At 42.7% G+C, this 19,312-nt stretch overlaps 1 protein-coding gene and 1 pseudogene across 1 annotated transcript; both read left to right on the top strand.

Annotated features, from left to right (window-relative positions):
- Nucleotides 1–10,386, top strand: part of LOC133914679 (uncharacterized) — a 32,716-nt pseudogene extending 22,330 nt beyond the window's left edge.
- Nucleotides 10,387–11,746: 1,360 nt separating this feature from the next.
- On the top strand, nucleotides 11,747–18,973 carry LOC133915926 (chaperone protein ClpB2, chloroplastic). The gene is made up of 10 exons (XM_062359331.1): nucleotides 11,747–12,230; nucleotides 12,388–12,606; nucleotides 13,254–13,491; nucleotides 14,487–14,682; nucleotides 14,769–14,823; nucleotides 15,611–15,761; nucleotides 16,518–16,826; nucleotides 16,953–17,218; nucleotides 17,312–18,235; nucleotides 18,441–18,973. The coding sequence occupies exons 1-10, from the start codon at nucleotides 11,991–11,993 to the stop codon at nucleotides 18,759–18,761; spliced, it is 2,919 nt and encodes a 972-aa protein (XP_062215315.1). The 5' UTR covers nucleotides 11,747–11,990; the 3' UTR covers nucleotides 18,762–18,973.
- Nucleotides 18,974–19,312: the final 339 nt, after the last annotated feature.

Raw genomic sequence — 19,312 nt, 5'->3', positions numbered from 1 at the left:
GTTCCTCCTACATGTGGCAACATCCTACAATGATGCCTCTTTGTCTCGCACGCATGTCCCATCGTACTAATGGCTTGGACTCCTTTCGGTGCATGTAGGGGTGCGAGCACGAGACCCCAAATGAACCCGTGCATTATCCAGTCAAACACGCTAGTGACACATCCCGTCCTTTCATTCCTAAACATGAAAACATGGGGAGCCTCCCGCTCCCACACGTAGTCTCCACTCGGACAAATTCAAGTGGTGAGAGGACTCGTCATCAAGAAGTCCGAAGGATCTAAATCGGTCTCGGCATACTCCGGAGTGTGTCATCTCCACTGACACCCCTCTAGCCTCTGGTCCTGATGCCGTATGTACCAAGTCCATTAGGCTCTGAAGCGTGTCTCTTCTGCCAATACGTCATCAGTCTTCGACTTCGACGCCGGTTGCACCTCCAACCTCAAGCGTAGGCTCTGAATCGTGTCTCCGCGGCCAATACGCCTTTCGGTCTTTGGCCTCGATGACGGCCACACCCCCTACGTCAGCATAAGCTCCAGAGCATGTGCTGACGACGACACCCGGACGGGCTTTGGCTTCAACAAACAAGTGTACCTCCGATATCATCATGACGAGCCACTAAGGATGTTAGAGACTCCCTCCTTTAGTATCTCCTCTAAATGTGCCTATGTCTTTGAAATATGCTATCAGCCTCAAGCTTCACCATCAATGCTCACAGCTCTGGCTGAGAAACTCCTCAGAGGCAAGGGATCATGTTCGGGCATCCTTGCTACTATACCAGGCTGGAGTTGGCTTTTCTCTACATCCTGTCACCACTCCAAACATCGGGGCCAGTGGATGAGGGGGTACTTTTGGGAAAAATAGACCAGACTGCGGAAAATGGTTAAGGACTGCTATTAAAAGTCCCTCCAGAGCATTTGGTCTCCGGACTCTCGACAGGAGGCCTAGGCTCCGGAGGCTGTGGACCCCTTTCGGCCCACCCTTCCATTGCCTATGTGGCCTTCTCGAAGCTCGAAGATGCAGTAGGTCTCCGGAGATAATATCAAAAGAAAGGACACCCACTGCAACCGACCTGACACGGAGTGACTAGCAATTAATACCAGTGCAAGTGGTGCTTATCCCGACACTCTAGTGCAATGGAGGTCATCCTGACACCCCTAGTAGTGCGGCGCTAGGCCGCAATTGGCAACCAGCTCACCCCCAGGGTTGCTTATACCGCAATAGTTGCTATGGTAGATATTTATCTTCTACGTAAGGTTAAAAGTAGTTATACAGGATAAGGCCGTGTAATTCGATCAGGTCCTAGATATTTGTACATGGTGATAACTTGTACACCAAGCTACTTATAACTCTATAAATGTGGGGTTATGGTCATCTGTGGAGAGGACAAATATACATAAACACAAAGACACATAGTGATATTCCTTCTAGACCAATCTTTTCGACTATCAATATATTTTTGGTGTCCCTTTCTCTCAAAATTCGTTTCCAAGCTTGAGTCTCCTCCTTAGAAGAAACTCTTGTCGTACTTGTTAGCTCAAGACGATCTCTTGCGTCAACAACTTTTGAGAAGAGTGTTTGGTTGGCTGTATGAGCAGATGTAATGATGGATGCAGTAAAACTTTGAAGGGGTTTGGTTGTCTGTATGAGCGGATGCAATGATACTGTGACATGATACTGATGAGTAGATCCTACTGACACTGTAGTTCTTACAGCCTGCATTCGTCCAGCTTTGATGCGAGTGAAGCTTGACTTATACAAGTTGTATCCACAATATAGACGACTAAACAGATTTCTATATAGAAATATATAAATAGATATAAGTTTTTTTATATATAAGTTGATGTGCAACCAACCAAATATACCTTGTAACCCTTTTCTATAAACACACTAGTAATCGTATCAGGCTTCGGCCTATTTCTTCTTGAGCGCAGCCCGCTTCTTCCCCGCTTCCTTCCTGCGGCCCATTTCTTTGCATTTCTATTGGGCTAGGTTTCGTTATTCTCTGTTGGCCTTCTTCCTAGCTGCCGCTCCCATGTGAAGTACACAATAAATCGAGTCCCCACCAGGACAAGCCACGATGAGGTAGCTGGTACCCTTTTCCTTTTTTCCCCTCTATCTCATTGTTCTTTCTATTCAACGGCCCCATCTCTTGTTCATTTTTCTTTGCTCTTTTAGGTGTGTAGTTTCCTTTACCTCAGGTTCTTTTTTGCCAACACAAAATCTAACATTATCTAACGTTTTCGTGTCTTTTATACTCACTAAATAATTTAAAATTAATTTAACAGTTTGAGAAACATGTTCAACATTTTATTTATGATTTGTTATTTTATATACGCTAAAAATAGAATACTTTATTTCACCAATTTGCAATGACCTAATTCAACAATTTGCAAAGCTCTGCTCAACATTTTATATATTATTTTGTTGAAACATTTTGTATGCACTCAACATTTTTGAAATAGTTGATTTAACATTATTAGAAACATTATAAAAATGTTGAGTCAACACTTTTATAAAAATATTGATTCAACGTATTTATAAAAATATTTAATAAACATGTCTTGTGAAAAATGTTGAGATCAACAAGCCTTAATAAATAGTCGAATCAACCGTTTTAGTAACTTTATAGAAACATTTTGAGTCAACACTTTTAGAAAATATTAATTCAACATTTTTTGTTGAAATCAACAAATCTTTAAAAAATGTTGAAGAGTCACTTACCCAAAAATAAGTTGAATCAACAAGTCCCATATAAAATATTGAATTGAGAAGTCTCTAAAAGAATTCGAATGTTGAATCAAATATTTTAGAAATTTATAAAAAATATTGGGTCGATACTTTTATTAAAAAAACTGCAGCAACATTTTTGTGAGAAAAGTTGAATCAACGTGTCTTGTGGAAAATTTTGAAATCAACATGCCTTTAAAAAAGTTGAATAATTTTTTTGAGCACCGGTTATAAAAAAATGTTGAATCAACAGGTCCCACATGAAAATATCGAATCAAAAAGCCTTTAGAAGAATATTGAAACAATTTTAAAGGATTGATTCAACCATTCCCAAAAAATTATTGAAGCCTCATGTCTCGTAAAATAATATTGAATCAAGAAGTCTCTAAAAGATTAAGAAAGCAATACGTGTCAACAATTTAAAAGTCTTTGATTTGAATTGTTGAATTTTCAAAAATAAAAAAGAAAGATAGTATAGAGATTTTGGCTGTTCAATAGTAATCTAGTGAATACAAAAAGAGAATAAGTACCTAAAAAAAGAGAAAAATATGAGATATACATATAATACCTTGCCTTGACATGTAAGCATTGTTATTGCTCGGTGCGTGCCAAACTGTGCGCTCACCATGAGATCTTGTGTTTGACAAAAAACATTTTTGAATTTTCTAGGCCGCAAGTGGGCTGCTGAAAAAAAAAATGTTAAAGATCGGGAGCGTTGTGAGAGTAACGGGCGACGGGGATGGTTGCGGTGCCACGGGCCGTGAGAGAAAAGAACAAATAAAAAATGCGAGTGGTGCAAAAGATGAAGCCTAAAAAGAATGCACGTGGAGAAGTAACCAAAAAAGAAAGAACCAACTAGTGGTTGACCACTAAATAGAAAAAAGCATTATACGGATACTTATATATAATTATTAATTATAGTAGATTTAGTCACGTTTGTTTTACTGTTTTGGCTCCTACTTCTATAAAAACTCAGAAGGTAGAAGCTAAATAAATAGATTTGCTGAAAAATGATCTTTAGAAGTCAGAAGTCTGTTTTTGAAAAAGTTAACTAGGAACAAGAATTTAGTTGAGAATACTTTTTTCTGAGAAATAGTAGGCTGTAAAAAAAATTATTATAAAATTTAACAGCTAAAATAAAAACAGTTTTTTAAAAATAAAAAATATAACTTTTCAAAAAAACCAAAAACAAAACCCAAACAAACGTACATTAAACATCCCTACTAATTCATCTATATTGATTAAATAGTTAAGTATAAAATTAAATTATATTTTTCTTCCAAATATACTATCAATATCTTATTATTTAGCTTATATACCGTACGTCTCCATCTCGGCACCTCGCCGCCACCGCGGCCTCCTTCTCGCGGTTCTCGCTCCGCCGCGCCGTACCCCGTCCCCGCTCCACCTCCCCTCGTCACCACCCCCTCAGCGCCTCCGCCTCCCCCTCCGCGTCTCCTCCAACATCGTCGCCCTCCACAAGTGCAACCCCAAGCGCCTCAAGTACGTCGCCGAGTCCGAGTGGCAGTTCACGGTACTGTCTGCCTCTCCCTTCCCTTTCAATCTTTCCAATTTTGCTCGCTTCTCACGGGGCTTCTGTTGCTAAGAGCAATTTCTCTGGTGATTGGGCTGCCAGCGCGCGCGTAGAGAGGGGATACAGGGATGCTGCGGGTGAACGTGGAGCCCTCCGGCGAGGATTTTTGGAAGCTGGACGCCTGGACCCCGTCATCGACCTCACCAAGCACGGCGCCGTCGGGGTGATCCCTACTGACACTGTGTACGCCGTTCGTCGCTTCGCTTGGCCTCTTTTATTTCAGTCCTCGTTGCTGTGGAACTACCTAAATGTGTATATGCTGGGAGTATGCCATTGCCTAATGCCTAGCGTCTATTAAGGTGCACCGTGCAAGCCGGCCGTATTTTGCACTACAGTTGATGGCTTGGTGCACTTGCCTTCATATGAAATTTTGTCCATGAAGCGTATTGAAAGTCTGCTGCCTAATACTCTGGGCAACAGCAGCCATTTGAGCATTTGCAGATAATTTCTATGCAAATGTTTGTTGCATGTCTTTTGTGTTGGACAGCCATGGTTTCCAAGGTATTTGAACTTACATGACTATTGCGCTAAAAAAACTCTTAGATGCTTTATAAGTTCATATGTGCATTTGACCTATTTGATTGTTTGGGTTTGGTTGGCCATCTTCCTGGAGATAGAAATATAGAACTGTGTCGCAATATTTTTATTTTTTTCTATTTTGAATGCTCTGTTGAACACAAATAATATGGAGTCTTTTGACAGCTACTCCATTGTCTGTGATCTGAGTAACAATGAGTCTATTGAGCGCCTTGGCAGGTAAATTCGTGCTTTGATCATTTTGGTACAATGGTTGATGAAAATCCAATTCTTGCTATGTCACCTACGCATGAAGTAAGACATTTCAGCTCTAATTGGCAAATATATGTTTGTTCTTGATGCAGACTGAAAGGCATCGGCGATTCAAAGGCAAGATTAGCAGGACTGTAAAATATTGCCGTATGAAGCTGATTTTGCAGATGTGCTATGTGCTTATACTAATTCTGAACAATGCAGCCTCTGAGCACCCTATGCCGCTCGTTACATGATATCGATACCTACACAACAGGATTTCCTTGAGGTACCAACCAAGGGGAAGCTAACATTTTCCGCATTGTCAAGCGTGCAATACCTGGGCCTGTAAGTATATCTGTTTCTTCACTTTGTACAGCAGTTTCTACTTGAGTATTTCTCAATTAACTTGATTATTTTAATCATGTTCAGTACACATTTATTTTACCTGCAACCAAGCAATTTCCAAAACAATGCATAAAGCATGGGTTGTCCACAAGGTATGCAAAAAGGAGACAGGTTTGTGTTCGAATTCCAGATGATCCCATCTGCCAAGCAATATTGCAAAATCTGGATGAACCTTTGATCTGCACAAGGTTAGTATAACTCTGTTCTTCCCTCGCTTTACTTCCTGCTCCTGGTATGCTTGTGGTCAGTTGGGATTATGGGTTAAGTATCGTGGATTGTAGAATTGCGAATGCATGTTCTGCATTGCTGAATATTAACTCCACTAAAATGTTCAGAGGAAGTGCTTGATGCTGTGCTTGAATGTATGAGCAATCTCAATAGTTGACCATATGCTGCAGGACTCTAGCTTCTGGTTGAGCTACATCAGAAAAATATACTTGTGATTATAGAAGAACTTTGTGTGCTGTGTAACATCCTCGGTCATCTACGATTCAAGATCGCCAAGCGTACACAGATTCATGGGAAGAAAGAAGGAAATCACAACAAGCCAGTAAGCTAGGCAACTGCCTGTCACACACAGGAATCATAATCGGCCGGTCACAACCCTTAGTTTGCCTTCTTGGACTCCACCGACTTAACCAAGGCAACGACATCGTCCTCAATGACCCCAGCGTGCTACTCTGGCGCCGCCGAGGATAGGTGGTCGTGCGCAGGCTTGTCCTCGGCCGGCTTGGCGCACACCTCGTCATGCATGCAGAAGTACTTCTCAAAGATGTGGGGCATGAACTTGGGGATGAGGAAAACGAAGAGGTTGATGGAGAAGTAGAGTAGGCTCGCCACCACCAGGTACTGTCAGAACCACACCTATTGGGGGTCGTCATTAAGGGCTCTCGACGCCCCTGGCCCCGCCAACCTACGCTTGTGGACCATGAGTTCCCAGAGGCCTTACGGATCTCCGGGCTCCGAAACCCTGGGCATGCTCCCTGAAGCACGGGGGACGAGTCATCAAGTCTGGGGGAAAGATCAGCCAGAGGGGGCCGCCAGCCGTTATTCACTTGCAGGGAAGTGACTAGCATTTAATATCGATGCAAGTGGAGGCCGTTCTGACATCCCAGCGCAAGGTACGAGCCAGACTGATACCTTGGACAGTGCGACGCCGCAATGAGCGGCTGGTCGAGTACCACGCCCTTAAGGTCACTTGCACCACTGTATTGCCATAGTAGATAATATCTTCTGATTAGGGGTACATGCATCCCACCTAGGCCCATGCTATGCGATTCGACTAGCCCTAGGTTCCTGTGGTATAGTGATAGTTGTATCGCTATCACTGTAAGGGTATGCTTGCACAATCACACCCTGAACGACACTATAAATACAGATCCATGTTGTAGCGAAAATGGTCTCATTAGGTTATGATTATAATTTTAGTGATTAATGACAATATAGTCAATGCTACTAACATGTTTGTCAAGAATATATTTTAGTAGGTTTTATGGACGCAATACATGAAGAAGCCACCACAGCCGGGACAAAGTTGGATTGAATTAGAGAAGTTCTAGGAAGACTTGCCTCACCGGATGATCCGGTGCTAGAGTGTTGAACTCATCCGAACTTTGATGTATAACTTTACCGGATGCTCTGATGGTATAAGTTGATGAAATCACCGGATGAATTCTTAGGTGACACATGGCCAAAATTGTTAGAAGTGTTACACCGGATGGTCTGGTACTTTGGGTGTTTGAACTTATCAGAGTATATTTATCAAATGGGAGAGAGGCCTGAAGACTTCACCGGAAGGTCCGGTGTTTGAGCACAGTGCTCACTAGAGCAATTCTTCTAGAAGGTGTTGTGTTGAAGAATGAAGGTTAAACCTCACCGGATAGTCCGATGATCAGTGTGAGTTGCACCGGAGCATTTCTAGAGAAAAGAAGAGAAGACTCAATTTACCGGATGGTTCGGTGTTGAGAAGGATGAGTGCACCGGAGTATTATTACCAAAGAAGGATGCGGTTGCTGAAGATCGAATGTTCAACCCATTGGATGGTCCGGTGTGAATGGAATGAACATCGAACAATATATCGGATAACGAACAGTGAAAAGAAACAGAACGAAGTTCAACGCAACGGATGGTCCAATGATGAAAGTTGTGTAACACCGGAGCATTATTTTCAGAGAGGGTTGGATTGGCTCGGTTGGCTGAAGTCAACTTATCGTATAGTCCGGTGATGAAGTGATGTGCACCGGATGCATACACTGGAGTAATTTACACAGAAAAGAAAGAAAGACTTGGATGGCTCAGGATAACTCACCGGATAGTCCGACGATGAAGATGAAGTATGCACCGGTGTGTCCGGTGTTCACAGAGGCTTAAGTGGGGTTCCAACGGCTAGTTTCTGAGTGTACTAACCAAATGATTCGGTGTTAGTACTATTGCTAATGCACGGGTTTGAGGCTATAAATACCCCTCCACTCAGTCAAAGTTGTGGCATGCTGCTGGAGTTCAGAGAAGTTCATATACATTTGAGAAGGCATCCAAGCTACAAAAGTGCTTAAAGTGATTATCCAAGGCGATTAAGTACAAGATTAGAGAGTGTTTAGTGCTTATAGACCTAGAGAGAGTGTTGCTAGGTGATTGCTGTCTAGAGAGTGGTTCAAGGAGTGATCCAACATTGTACTAAGTGGTACGTCGGCACCTTAGAGTCTTGGTGACTCGCTGGTAAGCTTGTTGACCCTCTTACTTGGTGTGGAGCAGCGACAAGGCGAATGTGCGGGGACACGAAAATCCTTGTCTTGGTGGCTCAAGTTCTAAAGTGATCACGACGGCAAGAAACTGGAAGAGAGGCTAGTGATGAGACTTTGCCTTAGTGGCTTGTTAGCTCATCCGGGTGCAAGCGCTCATCCTCCACGGGGGCCGCCTCCCAGGTCGGCCTGTGGGGTTCCGTCGGCGTTTGGGGCAGCGTGAGGCGGTCATGGGAGCTGACATCGACGTAGACCCAGTCCCGGCGCTAGTCCTTCCATTTGCTGCGCAGCATTTGCGGGATGTAGAGTTCAACGAGCCCCTCCCACAGGCGAAAGTTGCAGCAGCCGACCACCTCCACCTTGTCAGATCCTTTCCTCTTCCCGGCTGCTCGGAGGACGAAGAAGTGCCGAAACAGAGCGACCGACGGCGACGCTCCCACGAATATCTTGCAGAAATGCGCGAAGATCGCCAGAATCACCACCGAATTCGGACTCAGGTGAACCAGCTGGATACCGAATGTGTCTAGCACTTGGAGGAAGAAAGTTTACATTTCTTAGTCTGTACTCCCTCAGTTCAAAAATAGTAGTTGTATTTTTAGACTTGATCTTCGAAGTTCAATTTTAATTAAGATTTTCTCATAAAATATATCATTTATAGCTGCAAAACCTATAAAGCGCAAAAATATTTTAAATTACGAATCTAATTATATAATTTTTATACACTAAATGTTCTTATAATTTAATAAAATTTCTTATAATTTAATAAAATATTAATCGAAATACACAAATTTTAACTTTTTCAAAAGAAATAAGTCTACTGAACTGATGGAGTACTATTTATCTATGTGACTTGATATATGTACCTTTTTTTTCGCTGTTCTACGCGTCTACGCGCTGTTCTACGCCGCCAACCGGTGGTGCGAGTCAGCGCTTAACATGTACCGGAGCGACGGGGACATGAGGGACGCGCGGCTCCTCCTCCGCTCCGTGGCGCGCTCGCCTGCGGCGTCCTCTACCCGACCGTCTACAGGGCGTGGACCGCCATCGAGGCGGACCATGAGGGCGACGCCGCCGCCGGCCGGGCGCTCTTCGAGGAACGGCGCGCCCGGTACGCGGCTGCGGAAGACCGGGAAGACGAGGGCGGCTTCTGGTGCCGCTACGTCGCGTTCGAGCTCGACCACGGGGGCGCCGCCCGCGCGCGGACCGTCGCCGAGCTCGCCGTGGCGGCCTGCCCGCGCGACCCCGCGGTGCACACCAAGGCGGAGCTGCGCCTCGGCCGGGCCGACCACGCGCCGCGCGCGCCGTGCTCGCCCGCGCGCTCGAGATCTTCCCTGCGGACGCCGACGCCAGCGCCCGGGAGTGGCTGGTGGAAGAGGTGAAGAGGTACAGCAACTCCTTGCGCGAGCGAAGAAGGTTCAGGCTTCGCTGCTTCATCCCGCGCTTCTGCCGCAGCGGCTGGTGATCTCGAGCGCCATGGGGCTACGAGCATCTCTATACAGCTGTATGATAGGTACTAACAATGTCTGTGATTCAGCTCAAGCTCTAGGATATGTACATGTTCACCATGGATCCCAGTCACTTGTGTTTTCGTGTAATTCTCTTTTGTAACTTACACCACATGGCTCATGTGAATTAACCACAAAAATTATAGGATATATGTCATGAAAACATCCCATTTCAAGAATTTACCACGGAAAGAATCTGGTTCACTGATACCACTCGAAGTTGTAGTCGTACCTTTTTCTTCTTTACCATCTCCACACATTTCTTCTTCGCTGTTGTTATATATATATATATATTACCCATCCTGGTTATGTAGTCAAACCTTCTTCACAATAGTGTGCGCTCGTCGTTGCAGTTCGTTCTCTGTAACTCCGTGAGGTACTGAGGTAGCAGGTAGGGTTATCCACGAGTCAAGGTAGAGCGAGTCTGTCGTTTTAAATTTTGAGCTCTATAGAAACTCGAGCCGAGCTTACAATTACGTTTGAACTTAACTTGTTAGGATCTTGAGTCGAGTTCAAATTGAGTCTGAAGTGAGTTAAGTTTGAATAGCTTGTGAGCCTCGAGGTTTTTATTATCCTATCTACGAGCAAAATGTGTATATAATCGCGTGGCTTCGAAATTAGACGATTGGACTGTAAGTTAGATGATGAGGTTAAAAAAATAAATTTGGCTAAAGTAAATAGATATTGACTTTGCCTGGATGGAAAGTAGTCAAAGTTGGCCGAACTTTTGAGGAGCTATTCAAGCTCGAGCTCGATAGCCTTGCGTGCTTGTGACTAGGTTTGAGCTTAGCTTGTTAGGGTCTCGAGTCAAGCTTAAATCGAACATATAGCGAGTCGAGTTTAAATAGTTTACAAGCCTCAAGTTTTTTTTTAACAACTCTAATAGTAGAGTCGCACCGCTCTAAATCCATCCCACACAAAAGAAAAGGCAAAACAAAATGTGATAGAATGATAAAACAAGAGTCATATCCATACTTTTGTTTCAAGCCTTTAGCTACCGAGCTTTATCTTTTCAACTGTCTCGTGTACATTCTTCTTTTTATCTTTATAAGAGTTCACACCATTCCGAGGAGGAACCAATTGCCAAGTCCGATTCTTTATAAGAGTTCTGAACTTCTCATCCATCATTTTCTTCCATCGGGGTTCAAGAAGAGTATCACGACGACTGATCAGCTCTGTTAACGGTTGGATACGTGACATGGTTCTTTTGGCGGTATACTCGTGAATAGGTGATGGACGGTTCACTGAATTGTTGGCATGCTACCAACTTTTCCTCCCTTCAACTAGGCGTCCCAACTCTCGACTAGGACATGGTTCTTTGTGGCATCTGTCACAAGTCATCTAAACAATAAATATCTTGTTTAGCCATTCCATTAATCTAGCGTAGTCACTCTGTGTTGTAAAACTCAGTAGAAACTACTCCTTCTATTTAAAAATACTTGACATTTTAGATATAGTACAATCTTTGAACACTAATTTAGACTAGAATATATTTATAAAGTTCAATAAGTTCATGAGATTATAAAAGTATTTGTAAGACAAATCAATGTATATAATTTTTATATTTTAAAACTAAATATTTCAAAAGTTATTAAATTTTTATCAGACCTTATTCAAAAGGTCATGAATTTACAATTAGAGGGAGTAGTTGCCTATTTACTACCCATGCTTTACTATGAGTTATTTTCATGGAAAATGTATAGCACCGCTATTAGAAAATAAAACAATGCGAAAACTCGGTGCCAGGCTGCTAGCTTTTTTGTGTGCGTTTTGAAATCATGCCAGGCTGCTAGCTGGTATAGTGTCCGGAAAATGCAGTTTTCCCTTTTCCTCTTAATTTTTTTCGGCCAGAAAACAAACTAACGCTACGTGCAAACGGACGAACTACTCCGGGAACGAGAACCTGCACGCCGGGACCAACAGAACAGAGCCCATCGGCGCAGATCCCGGCCGCCCAGCGCGAGATCCGACGGCATTACGACCGCGAAGCACGCGCCCCACCCCTTCCCTTCCCTATCACCATCATCTTCCTTCCACGGCCTCCTCGTCCGCCCCTGAACCTCCCAGAACCTCCTCCCCTCTCCGCGGGCACCCAGCAATCCATTTATACCCCACCGCGACGTCTCGTGCTGCTTCCACGCGAACGCCAGGATCCCCTCTCAGTGCTAAACCCCGCGTAGATAGATCGGATTGCTCGGGGACAAGCTGCTACCAACCCCCATCGTCGCTGCTGTGAGGTACACTGTTTCCATGGCCGCCGCGCCGTCTCTCGTCGCTGATGTTCACCTCCTACCATCCGCCGCCGCCGCCGCGCCGACCCCGGTCGTCGCCGCGGCGTGGGGCGCGGCGAGGGCGGGTTCGTTGAGGTGCAAGGCGGCGCAGCTCAGGATGACGAGAGGAGGAAGGGGCGGCCTGGTGGCTCCGGTGGTGGGGAGGAGGCGCCGTCCGCCGCTCTCCGTGCGGTGCGACGCCAGCACCCGGGACGGGAGGGTACGGACCCGTTTCCTCCACTATCGCTTGCTTTCATTTCGATTCAATTTGGACAGTATTTTTCATCCAAGATACTGCCGATGAGCTTGATTTTAATTCCAATGCGACATGCTTCGTTTGCAATAGTTCAGCTCATCACTGTTTATTTCTCTAACAGATTACACAACAAGAGTTCACTGAGATGGCGTGGCAAGCAATTGTCTCATCCCCCGAGGTGGCAAAGGAGAGTAAACACCAGATTGTGGAGACCGAACATTTGATGAAATCTTTGCTGGAGCAAAGGAATGGGCTTGCCCGGCGGATCTTTTCTAAGGCGGGAGTTGATAATACAAGGCTTCTCGAAGCTACTGAGAATTTCATCCAAAGGCAGCCGAAGGTGGTTTATACTGATGATCTTCCAATGAAGTTCAGAGGCTGATTACCCCTACTTCATATACACTTATTTTGTCATATTTTCTTCTAACCATAATCTCTCGATTTTTCAATCCATTTTCTTAATGTTGTTGTGTGCAAAGTGGTAGGACTGAGGCCAAGTTCTAGGAACTATGAAAATACAAGTACACTAGATAAGCAACTGCATGATCGATTCTCTAATATTGGAAAGCAGATATAGAGCATGAGTTGTATTAATTTACGACTTTTCAGCTTTACTTAATTGTCAATGTTGGGCGCTGATTGTATCATTGGAAACAGATGTCATCATCGCTAATTTTCTTTTCATTATTTAGGGTCTCGTATGCCCTGCCCTTCGGCAGAAATAAGCTTCTATTTTTCAGTCGTCCCTGCGTGTCTGATGATCATTTTGCACTGAGCATTCCCAAAATTCTTGGAGATGATTGGGGTTATAAACTTTTCCAGCTTATGCAGAAGTACTGTTCTACTCTTTATGAAGTAGTACTAGAATATATTAATTGAAAATTCATTTCTTTTTACTTCAGTAAAGTACCGTTCTCCTATATGTTGCTTTATTTTCAAATTAAAAACATTTCCCGTAAGACAGCTTTCTAAAGTTCAATGATTCAGGTGTTAGGTGAAGATCCTGGATCCATGTTGGGACGTGACTTGGAAGCTCTGGTACAAAGGGCGAGAGACTTTAAGAAAGAGTATGGTGATTCCTTTGTCTCAGTGGAACATCTAGTCCTCGGCTTTGCCAATGACAAGCGTTTTGGGAGACAACTGTTCAAAGATTTTCAGATTACTGTAAAGACTTTGAAATCAGCCATTGAATCTATAAGAGGGAAGCAAAATGTAGTCGATCAAGGTATGAGCTTTCTTTTTTACCTTAACTCCTGAAAATACTGGAACAGTGGTAGAACATGATTTATTCTTTTCATAATAGCAACACTAACGTTAACATGCTTGGCGCTCATATCCTATCACATGTTTATGCCCCAATAAAATTGCATGATGCCACCTATATTTACCTGCAAACTGTCTATGTTTAAAACTCAGTAAGTTAATCACATTTCTTATTTGGTTGGAAAGACACCAACATGCCTTAATGATGACAAAACTTATGAACGGATCAAGTTAGCCATCTATATCTACAATCTTTCTGAAAACAATTACTTGCCGCGGCTCCATAATGCCCACGTTGTATATGGGCACTTACACTATCATGTACAGTAGAATAAGAATACATGCATAATACTTTTATTACAAAGCATGACTTTTGAAAAGAAACTAAGACAATGCTGGTGATTATCACAAAAAATATCCATGAGGGTGTTTGATTCGATGAATCTAATATAAGAGAGGAAAAACAACAAATGTGTCATAGCCCAGAACTTGGCAGATGGCCGAACTGCACCAGCCGGCCCAGGGTGCTGTTCGCCCATGTGAACAGTACCACGCACTATAGTGCCGGCTGAGCCCACAGGATTACTTGCCTATTAAGTAGAGTAGGAGCTTCTAGATTATTCTAGATTGTAATAGGTTACTTAAGGGTCAGGTTGTCCTCTCTATATAAAGAGAGGCCGGCTATCAATAAAGGGCAAGCAAGAATTAAGGGGTAAAACCCTAAAGCTCTCTGGCTCTCCAGCCTCAGTAATAGGTTACCTAGGAATTAAGCTTTTTTTTAATGTACAATTTTTTTTAAAATGCCTGCTTCAGGGGTGGGGAGGGGGGAGGGAATGCAAGATGTGCTGAAATAGACATAGACTATTCATGCATATTATTTTACCTGTAACCTTTTTGACCCGGTTCACTACTATAAGATATTTCACAAGAAAAACTGAAATCATGTATTTTCAATAGATCCTGAGGGCAAGTATGAAGCTTTGGAGAAGTATGGAAAGGACCTGACAGCCATGGCACGCCAAGGGAAGCTTGATCCAGTTATTGGAAGAGATGATGAAATTCGTAGATGTATACAGATTTTATCTCGGAGAACAAAAAACAATCCGGTTTTAATTGGCGAACCTGGTGTAGGAAAAACGGCTATAGCTGAAGGGTATGAAAGCAATAAATTTTGCATAGCATTTCACCTTACAAAGTATCAAATTAGTTCTTCTAACTTGATTTTCATTTCTTCTTTAGGCTTGCTCAGAGGATTGTACAAGGAGATGTCCCGCAAGCTCTGACAAACCGTCGAGTAAGTTATTCATGTATTTACGTTATCTTCTTTAGGGTCATACAAATAAAATTTTGTCCATTAATACTTGAATATCTTGGTCCACATCTCATGTTTTTCAACATAATTGTAGAGTACATTGCACAGCGGCATCACTGATGTCCTTTATCTGGCACTCAGTTAAACTATTATCAGTTAATCTTCAATGTCCTTAGTAATGGTGTATGATGCAACTGATATTAATTTCATATGGTTCCTTTGTACATAGAGATTGAAATATTAATTTTCCAACGGTTCAAATTTTTATGTCCTTTAGCTTATTATTTTATTTATGTTTTGACTAGTTACGTGTCCGTGCGTTGCAACAGAAGCCATAAAAACTTCAGTGAGGAAATCTAAAAAAACGCAAAAAAACCCAAAAATAATGTGGGACTCACCAGGTGGGCGGCGGGACTCATCACGTGGACGCCGGACTCATGAGTACCGCGCGAGACTCTTTTGCTACTTTTTAAGTAGTAGTAGATGTCTGCAAGTGCACTTAGTTTTTTTACATACATATGTTATCTTGGAAGTAGTTGGCTATTTTGTGATTTTTTTGGCAATGTATCTTTAAATGCTTTAATCAGTTTCAAAAGTATTGAACTATCAGCTCGTTGCTGGTTTAGAGATTTTTTTTTGAGAGTACCAACTAACAATATTGGAAGTATTATTTAAACCATAAGCCGTTGTACCTTCTGTAGCTAGTCTGTTAACATTTAACTTGACATTGTAACTTCTTTTTCTATTTTTCTTGTTGCCTTTCGAACAGCTAATTGCACTTGATATGGGTGCTTTGATTGCCGGTGCGAAGTATCGTGGAGAATTTGAGGATAGGCTGAAGGCTGTTCTCAAAGAAGTCACAGATTCTGATGGACAGACCGTTCTTTTCATTGATGAGATTCACACTGTTGTTGGAGCAGGTAACTATATGCAGGATGCTTTGTTGTTTGCTTGACTACTAGATCTTTTCTACCTGTACCACTAATTCAGTTTATTTATCTTTTCTTCAAAAATGACATGCATAACAAAATTCCCTGGATGATCCCTTGTGTGGGCCCCAGTAGTTGACACCATACTCAGTAGCTTAGCTGGGCTTGGACTATTGCCATCTCGTTTGCATAAGCTCACTTGTATCTCACACTGCCCACTGAACTCATGTGCTAGTGCCACTTGGGCTGGCATTTGCTGCACCCAGCTAACCTTTACTTCAGGGCGTTAGTTTAACTATTTTGTTTGTTTGGGTATTTTCAGGATTAGATTCATACATGGTTCTCTGTATGAAATAGTACCTGTTAAAAGGTCTTAGGGATGTGTACGGACATTCCCACTTGTAGGTTGTGCTCGATGGGCGTTGGGGGGAAAAGCATATGTAATGCAAAGTCGTGTGGAGTCACTCCTATATGTTTTTTTTTTACCATTTTGTCTTTTCTATTTTATGATGCAAGGAAAATTAGATGATGCTCTAGACAAACCATGAGATGCATCATTGAATTTTGAGTAAGAGATCATTGAAGGGTATGATGCAACAAATTATCCTGATCCGATGATTTGTGTTAGATGTTAATATGAAACTGCATGTCAAAGCTTGCATGATTTTACTACTATCAACATGATGAACAGAAGTAAATTTCCCTTCTCAAGTGTTAGGAAATTTATGAATGTTCATCTTATTCAAGGTGCCACAAATGGTGCAATGGATGCTGGTAATCTTCTAAAACCAATGCTTGGGAGAGGAGAGCTACGCTGTATTGGTGCAACAACCCTTGATGAGTACCGGAAATATATTGAGAAAGATCCAGCGTTGGAGCGTCGCTTCCAACAAGTTTATGTTGATCAGCCTTCAGTTGAAGATACAATCTCAATACTCCGAGGACTACGAGAGAGATATGAACTGCACCACGGGGTACGCATATCTGACAGTGCCCTTGTGGCTGCAGCTGTTCTTTCAGACCGTTATATCAGTGGACGATTCTTGCCTGACAAAGGTGATTTATTTGACTCCCAATCATTGTTACTTCAAGCTACTAATCTGCTCAGCGCTGAGGAACTATTACTACCTCTACTTCAAGATCTTTTGTGATCGTTCTAATAAGAGATTATGATTGTTGCAGCAATTGATTTGGTCGATGAATCAGCTGCCAAGTTGAAAATGGAGATAACATCAAAGCCGACTGCTCTAGATGAGATTGATCGTGCTGTCCTGAAGCTTGAAATGGAGCGTCTTTCACTAACAAATGATACAGACAAAGCATCAAAAGACAGACTATCCCGTATTGAAGCAGAACTATCGCTCTTGAAAGATAAACAACGTGAACTGACTGAGCAGTGGGAGCATGAGAAATCAGTGATGACAAAAATTCAATCCATCAAAGAAGAGGTAAAGTTGATTTTTCTACAATGACATGCTATATTATATACCAACAGAGTAGGTTTTGTCAGACAACTGACTTACAGATACCTGTTGCAACAGATTGACAGGGTAAATGTGGAGATTCAGCAGGCAGAACGTGAGTATGATCTCAATCGTGCTGCTGAACTGAAGTATGGCAGTCTGAATGCCTTGCAGCGCCAGCTTCAAACAACAGAGAAGGAGCTGGATGAATATCAGAGTTCTGGGAAATCCATGCTAAGAGAAGAGGTGACCCAAGATGATATTGCAGAAATAGTGAGCAGGTGGACGGGTATTCCAGTTTCTAAACTAAAGCAATCAGACAGAGAGAAGTTGCTCTATCTGGAGGAAGAGCTGCACAAGCGTGTTGTTGGGCAGGATCCTGCAGTAAAAGCAGTTGCTGAGGCCATTCAGAGATCCAGAGCCGGTCTGTCCGACCCGAATCGCCCCATTGCCAGTTTCATGTTCATGGGGCCTACAGGAGTTGGCAAAACAGAGTTAGCGAAAGCCCTTGCTGCTTTTATGTTCAACACTGAGGAAGCTGTTGTTAGGATTGACATGAGCGAGTACATGGAGAAGCATTCAGTCTCAAGATTGATTGGTGCTCCGCCAGGTTATGTTGGGTACGAAGAGGGTGGTCAGCTAACAGAGGCTGTTCGTCGAAGACCATATTCTGTTGTCTTGTTTGATGAGATTGAGAAAGCTCATTCCGATGTCTTCAATGTTTTCCTTCAAATATTGGATGATGGTAGGGTTACTGATTCACAGGGACGGAAAGTGAGCTTCACCAATACTATCATTATCATGACGTCCAACGTTGGGTCACAGTACATACTAAACATGGATGAAGGTGGAACATCTGACTCAACCTATGAAAACATAAAGAAGAGGGTGATGGATGCTGCAAGATCTGTATTCCGCCCAGAGTTCATGAATCGCATAGATGAGTACATTGTTTTCAAGCCTCTCGAGAGAGAACAGATCAACAGCATTGTCAAATTACAGGTAACACTTTGTACATTGCACGGTCCAGTTTTACAACTGTCCGAAACATTTTACATTTACAAATATCAGTGACAGAATAAATGGGATAGTAAACTGACTTGGTTCCAAGATTGACTATACCATATGATATATCAGTGACAATCTATACTCGACATGCTACCGACCATATATTGACATATTTTCTTTGGTTCTTCTTGGGATACAGCTGGCAAGAGTACAGAAGAGGATTGCTGACCGCAAAATCAAACTCGAAGTCTCGCCTGGAGCAATCGAATTTCTGGGAAGCCTTGGGTACGACCCGAACTATGGTGCCAGGCCAGTGAAGCGAGTGATTCAACAGTACGTGGAGAATGAACTTGCGAAGGGCATCCTTAGAGGTGAGTTCAAGGACGAGGACAGCATCTTTGTAGACACGCAGGTCATGGTGCCGTCCAATGGCCAGCTTCCGCAGCAAAAATTAGTTTTCCAGAAAGGTGAGGAATCAAAACCAGCTGCTGAAGACGAGAAGTTCTTGCCAACTGTCTGATGGCCCACTACTGCAGATCGTGAGGAATAAGATGTACATCTAAGGTGGGAAACTGGTAGAATATCCCTTTGGGCATAGCATAGTAATACACTCATAATTCCTTTTTTTAATTCAATACTGCAACAAGCGCAGGTTTATTCTGGGTATTATTACAATTTTGGTTTCATTTCTGCCATTTTTCAGTAAGTATATTCACAATTTTGTGAAGCGTATTCACGTTTATTGTAGTGCCGCATAGCATGCGATTCTTACCTTTCCAAATCTACGCTTACTGGTGCAACAAAACTAACGATATAAGAGTATCTCTTAAGGGAGACTCTAAAACTCATCTCTTTTATGAGAATATAGGGAGTCTTCTTAATAATATTTTTTTTAAAAAATTTATTTCTCTCTAACAGACTTTGGATATTCTATTCTCTATATTCCTCTTATGTGTCACCGAAGAATAGATTTCACCCATCATACACACGTGTACCGCTAATCCCTATATTCTAACACATTCATTTTTCTTCGACAGCATCGATCGCCATGGCCTAGGCCTGCTCTCTCAC

This window comes from Phragmites australis, chromosome 4 (assembly GCF_958298935.1).
Source record: "Phragmites australis chromosome 4, lpPhrAust1.1, whole genome shotgun sequence".
Taxonomy (NCBI): domain Eukaryota; kingdom Viridiplantae; phylum Streptophyta; class Magnoliopsida; order Poales; family Poaceae; genus Phragmites; species Phragmites australis.
The sequence above is the reverse complement of the archived record's forward strand: the minus strand, read 5'-3'. Positions and strand labels throughout refer to the sequence as shown.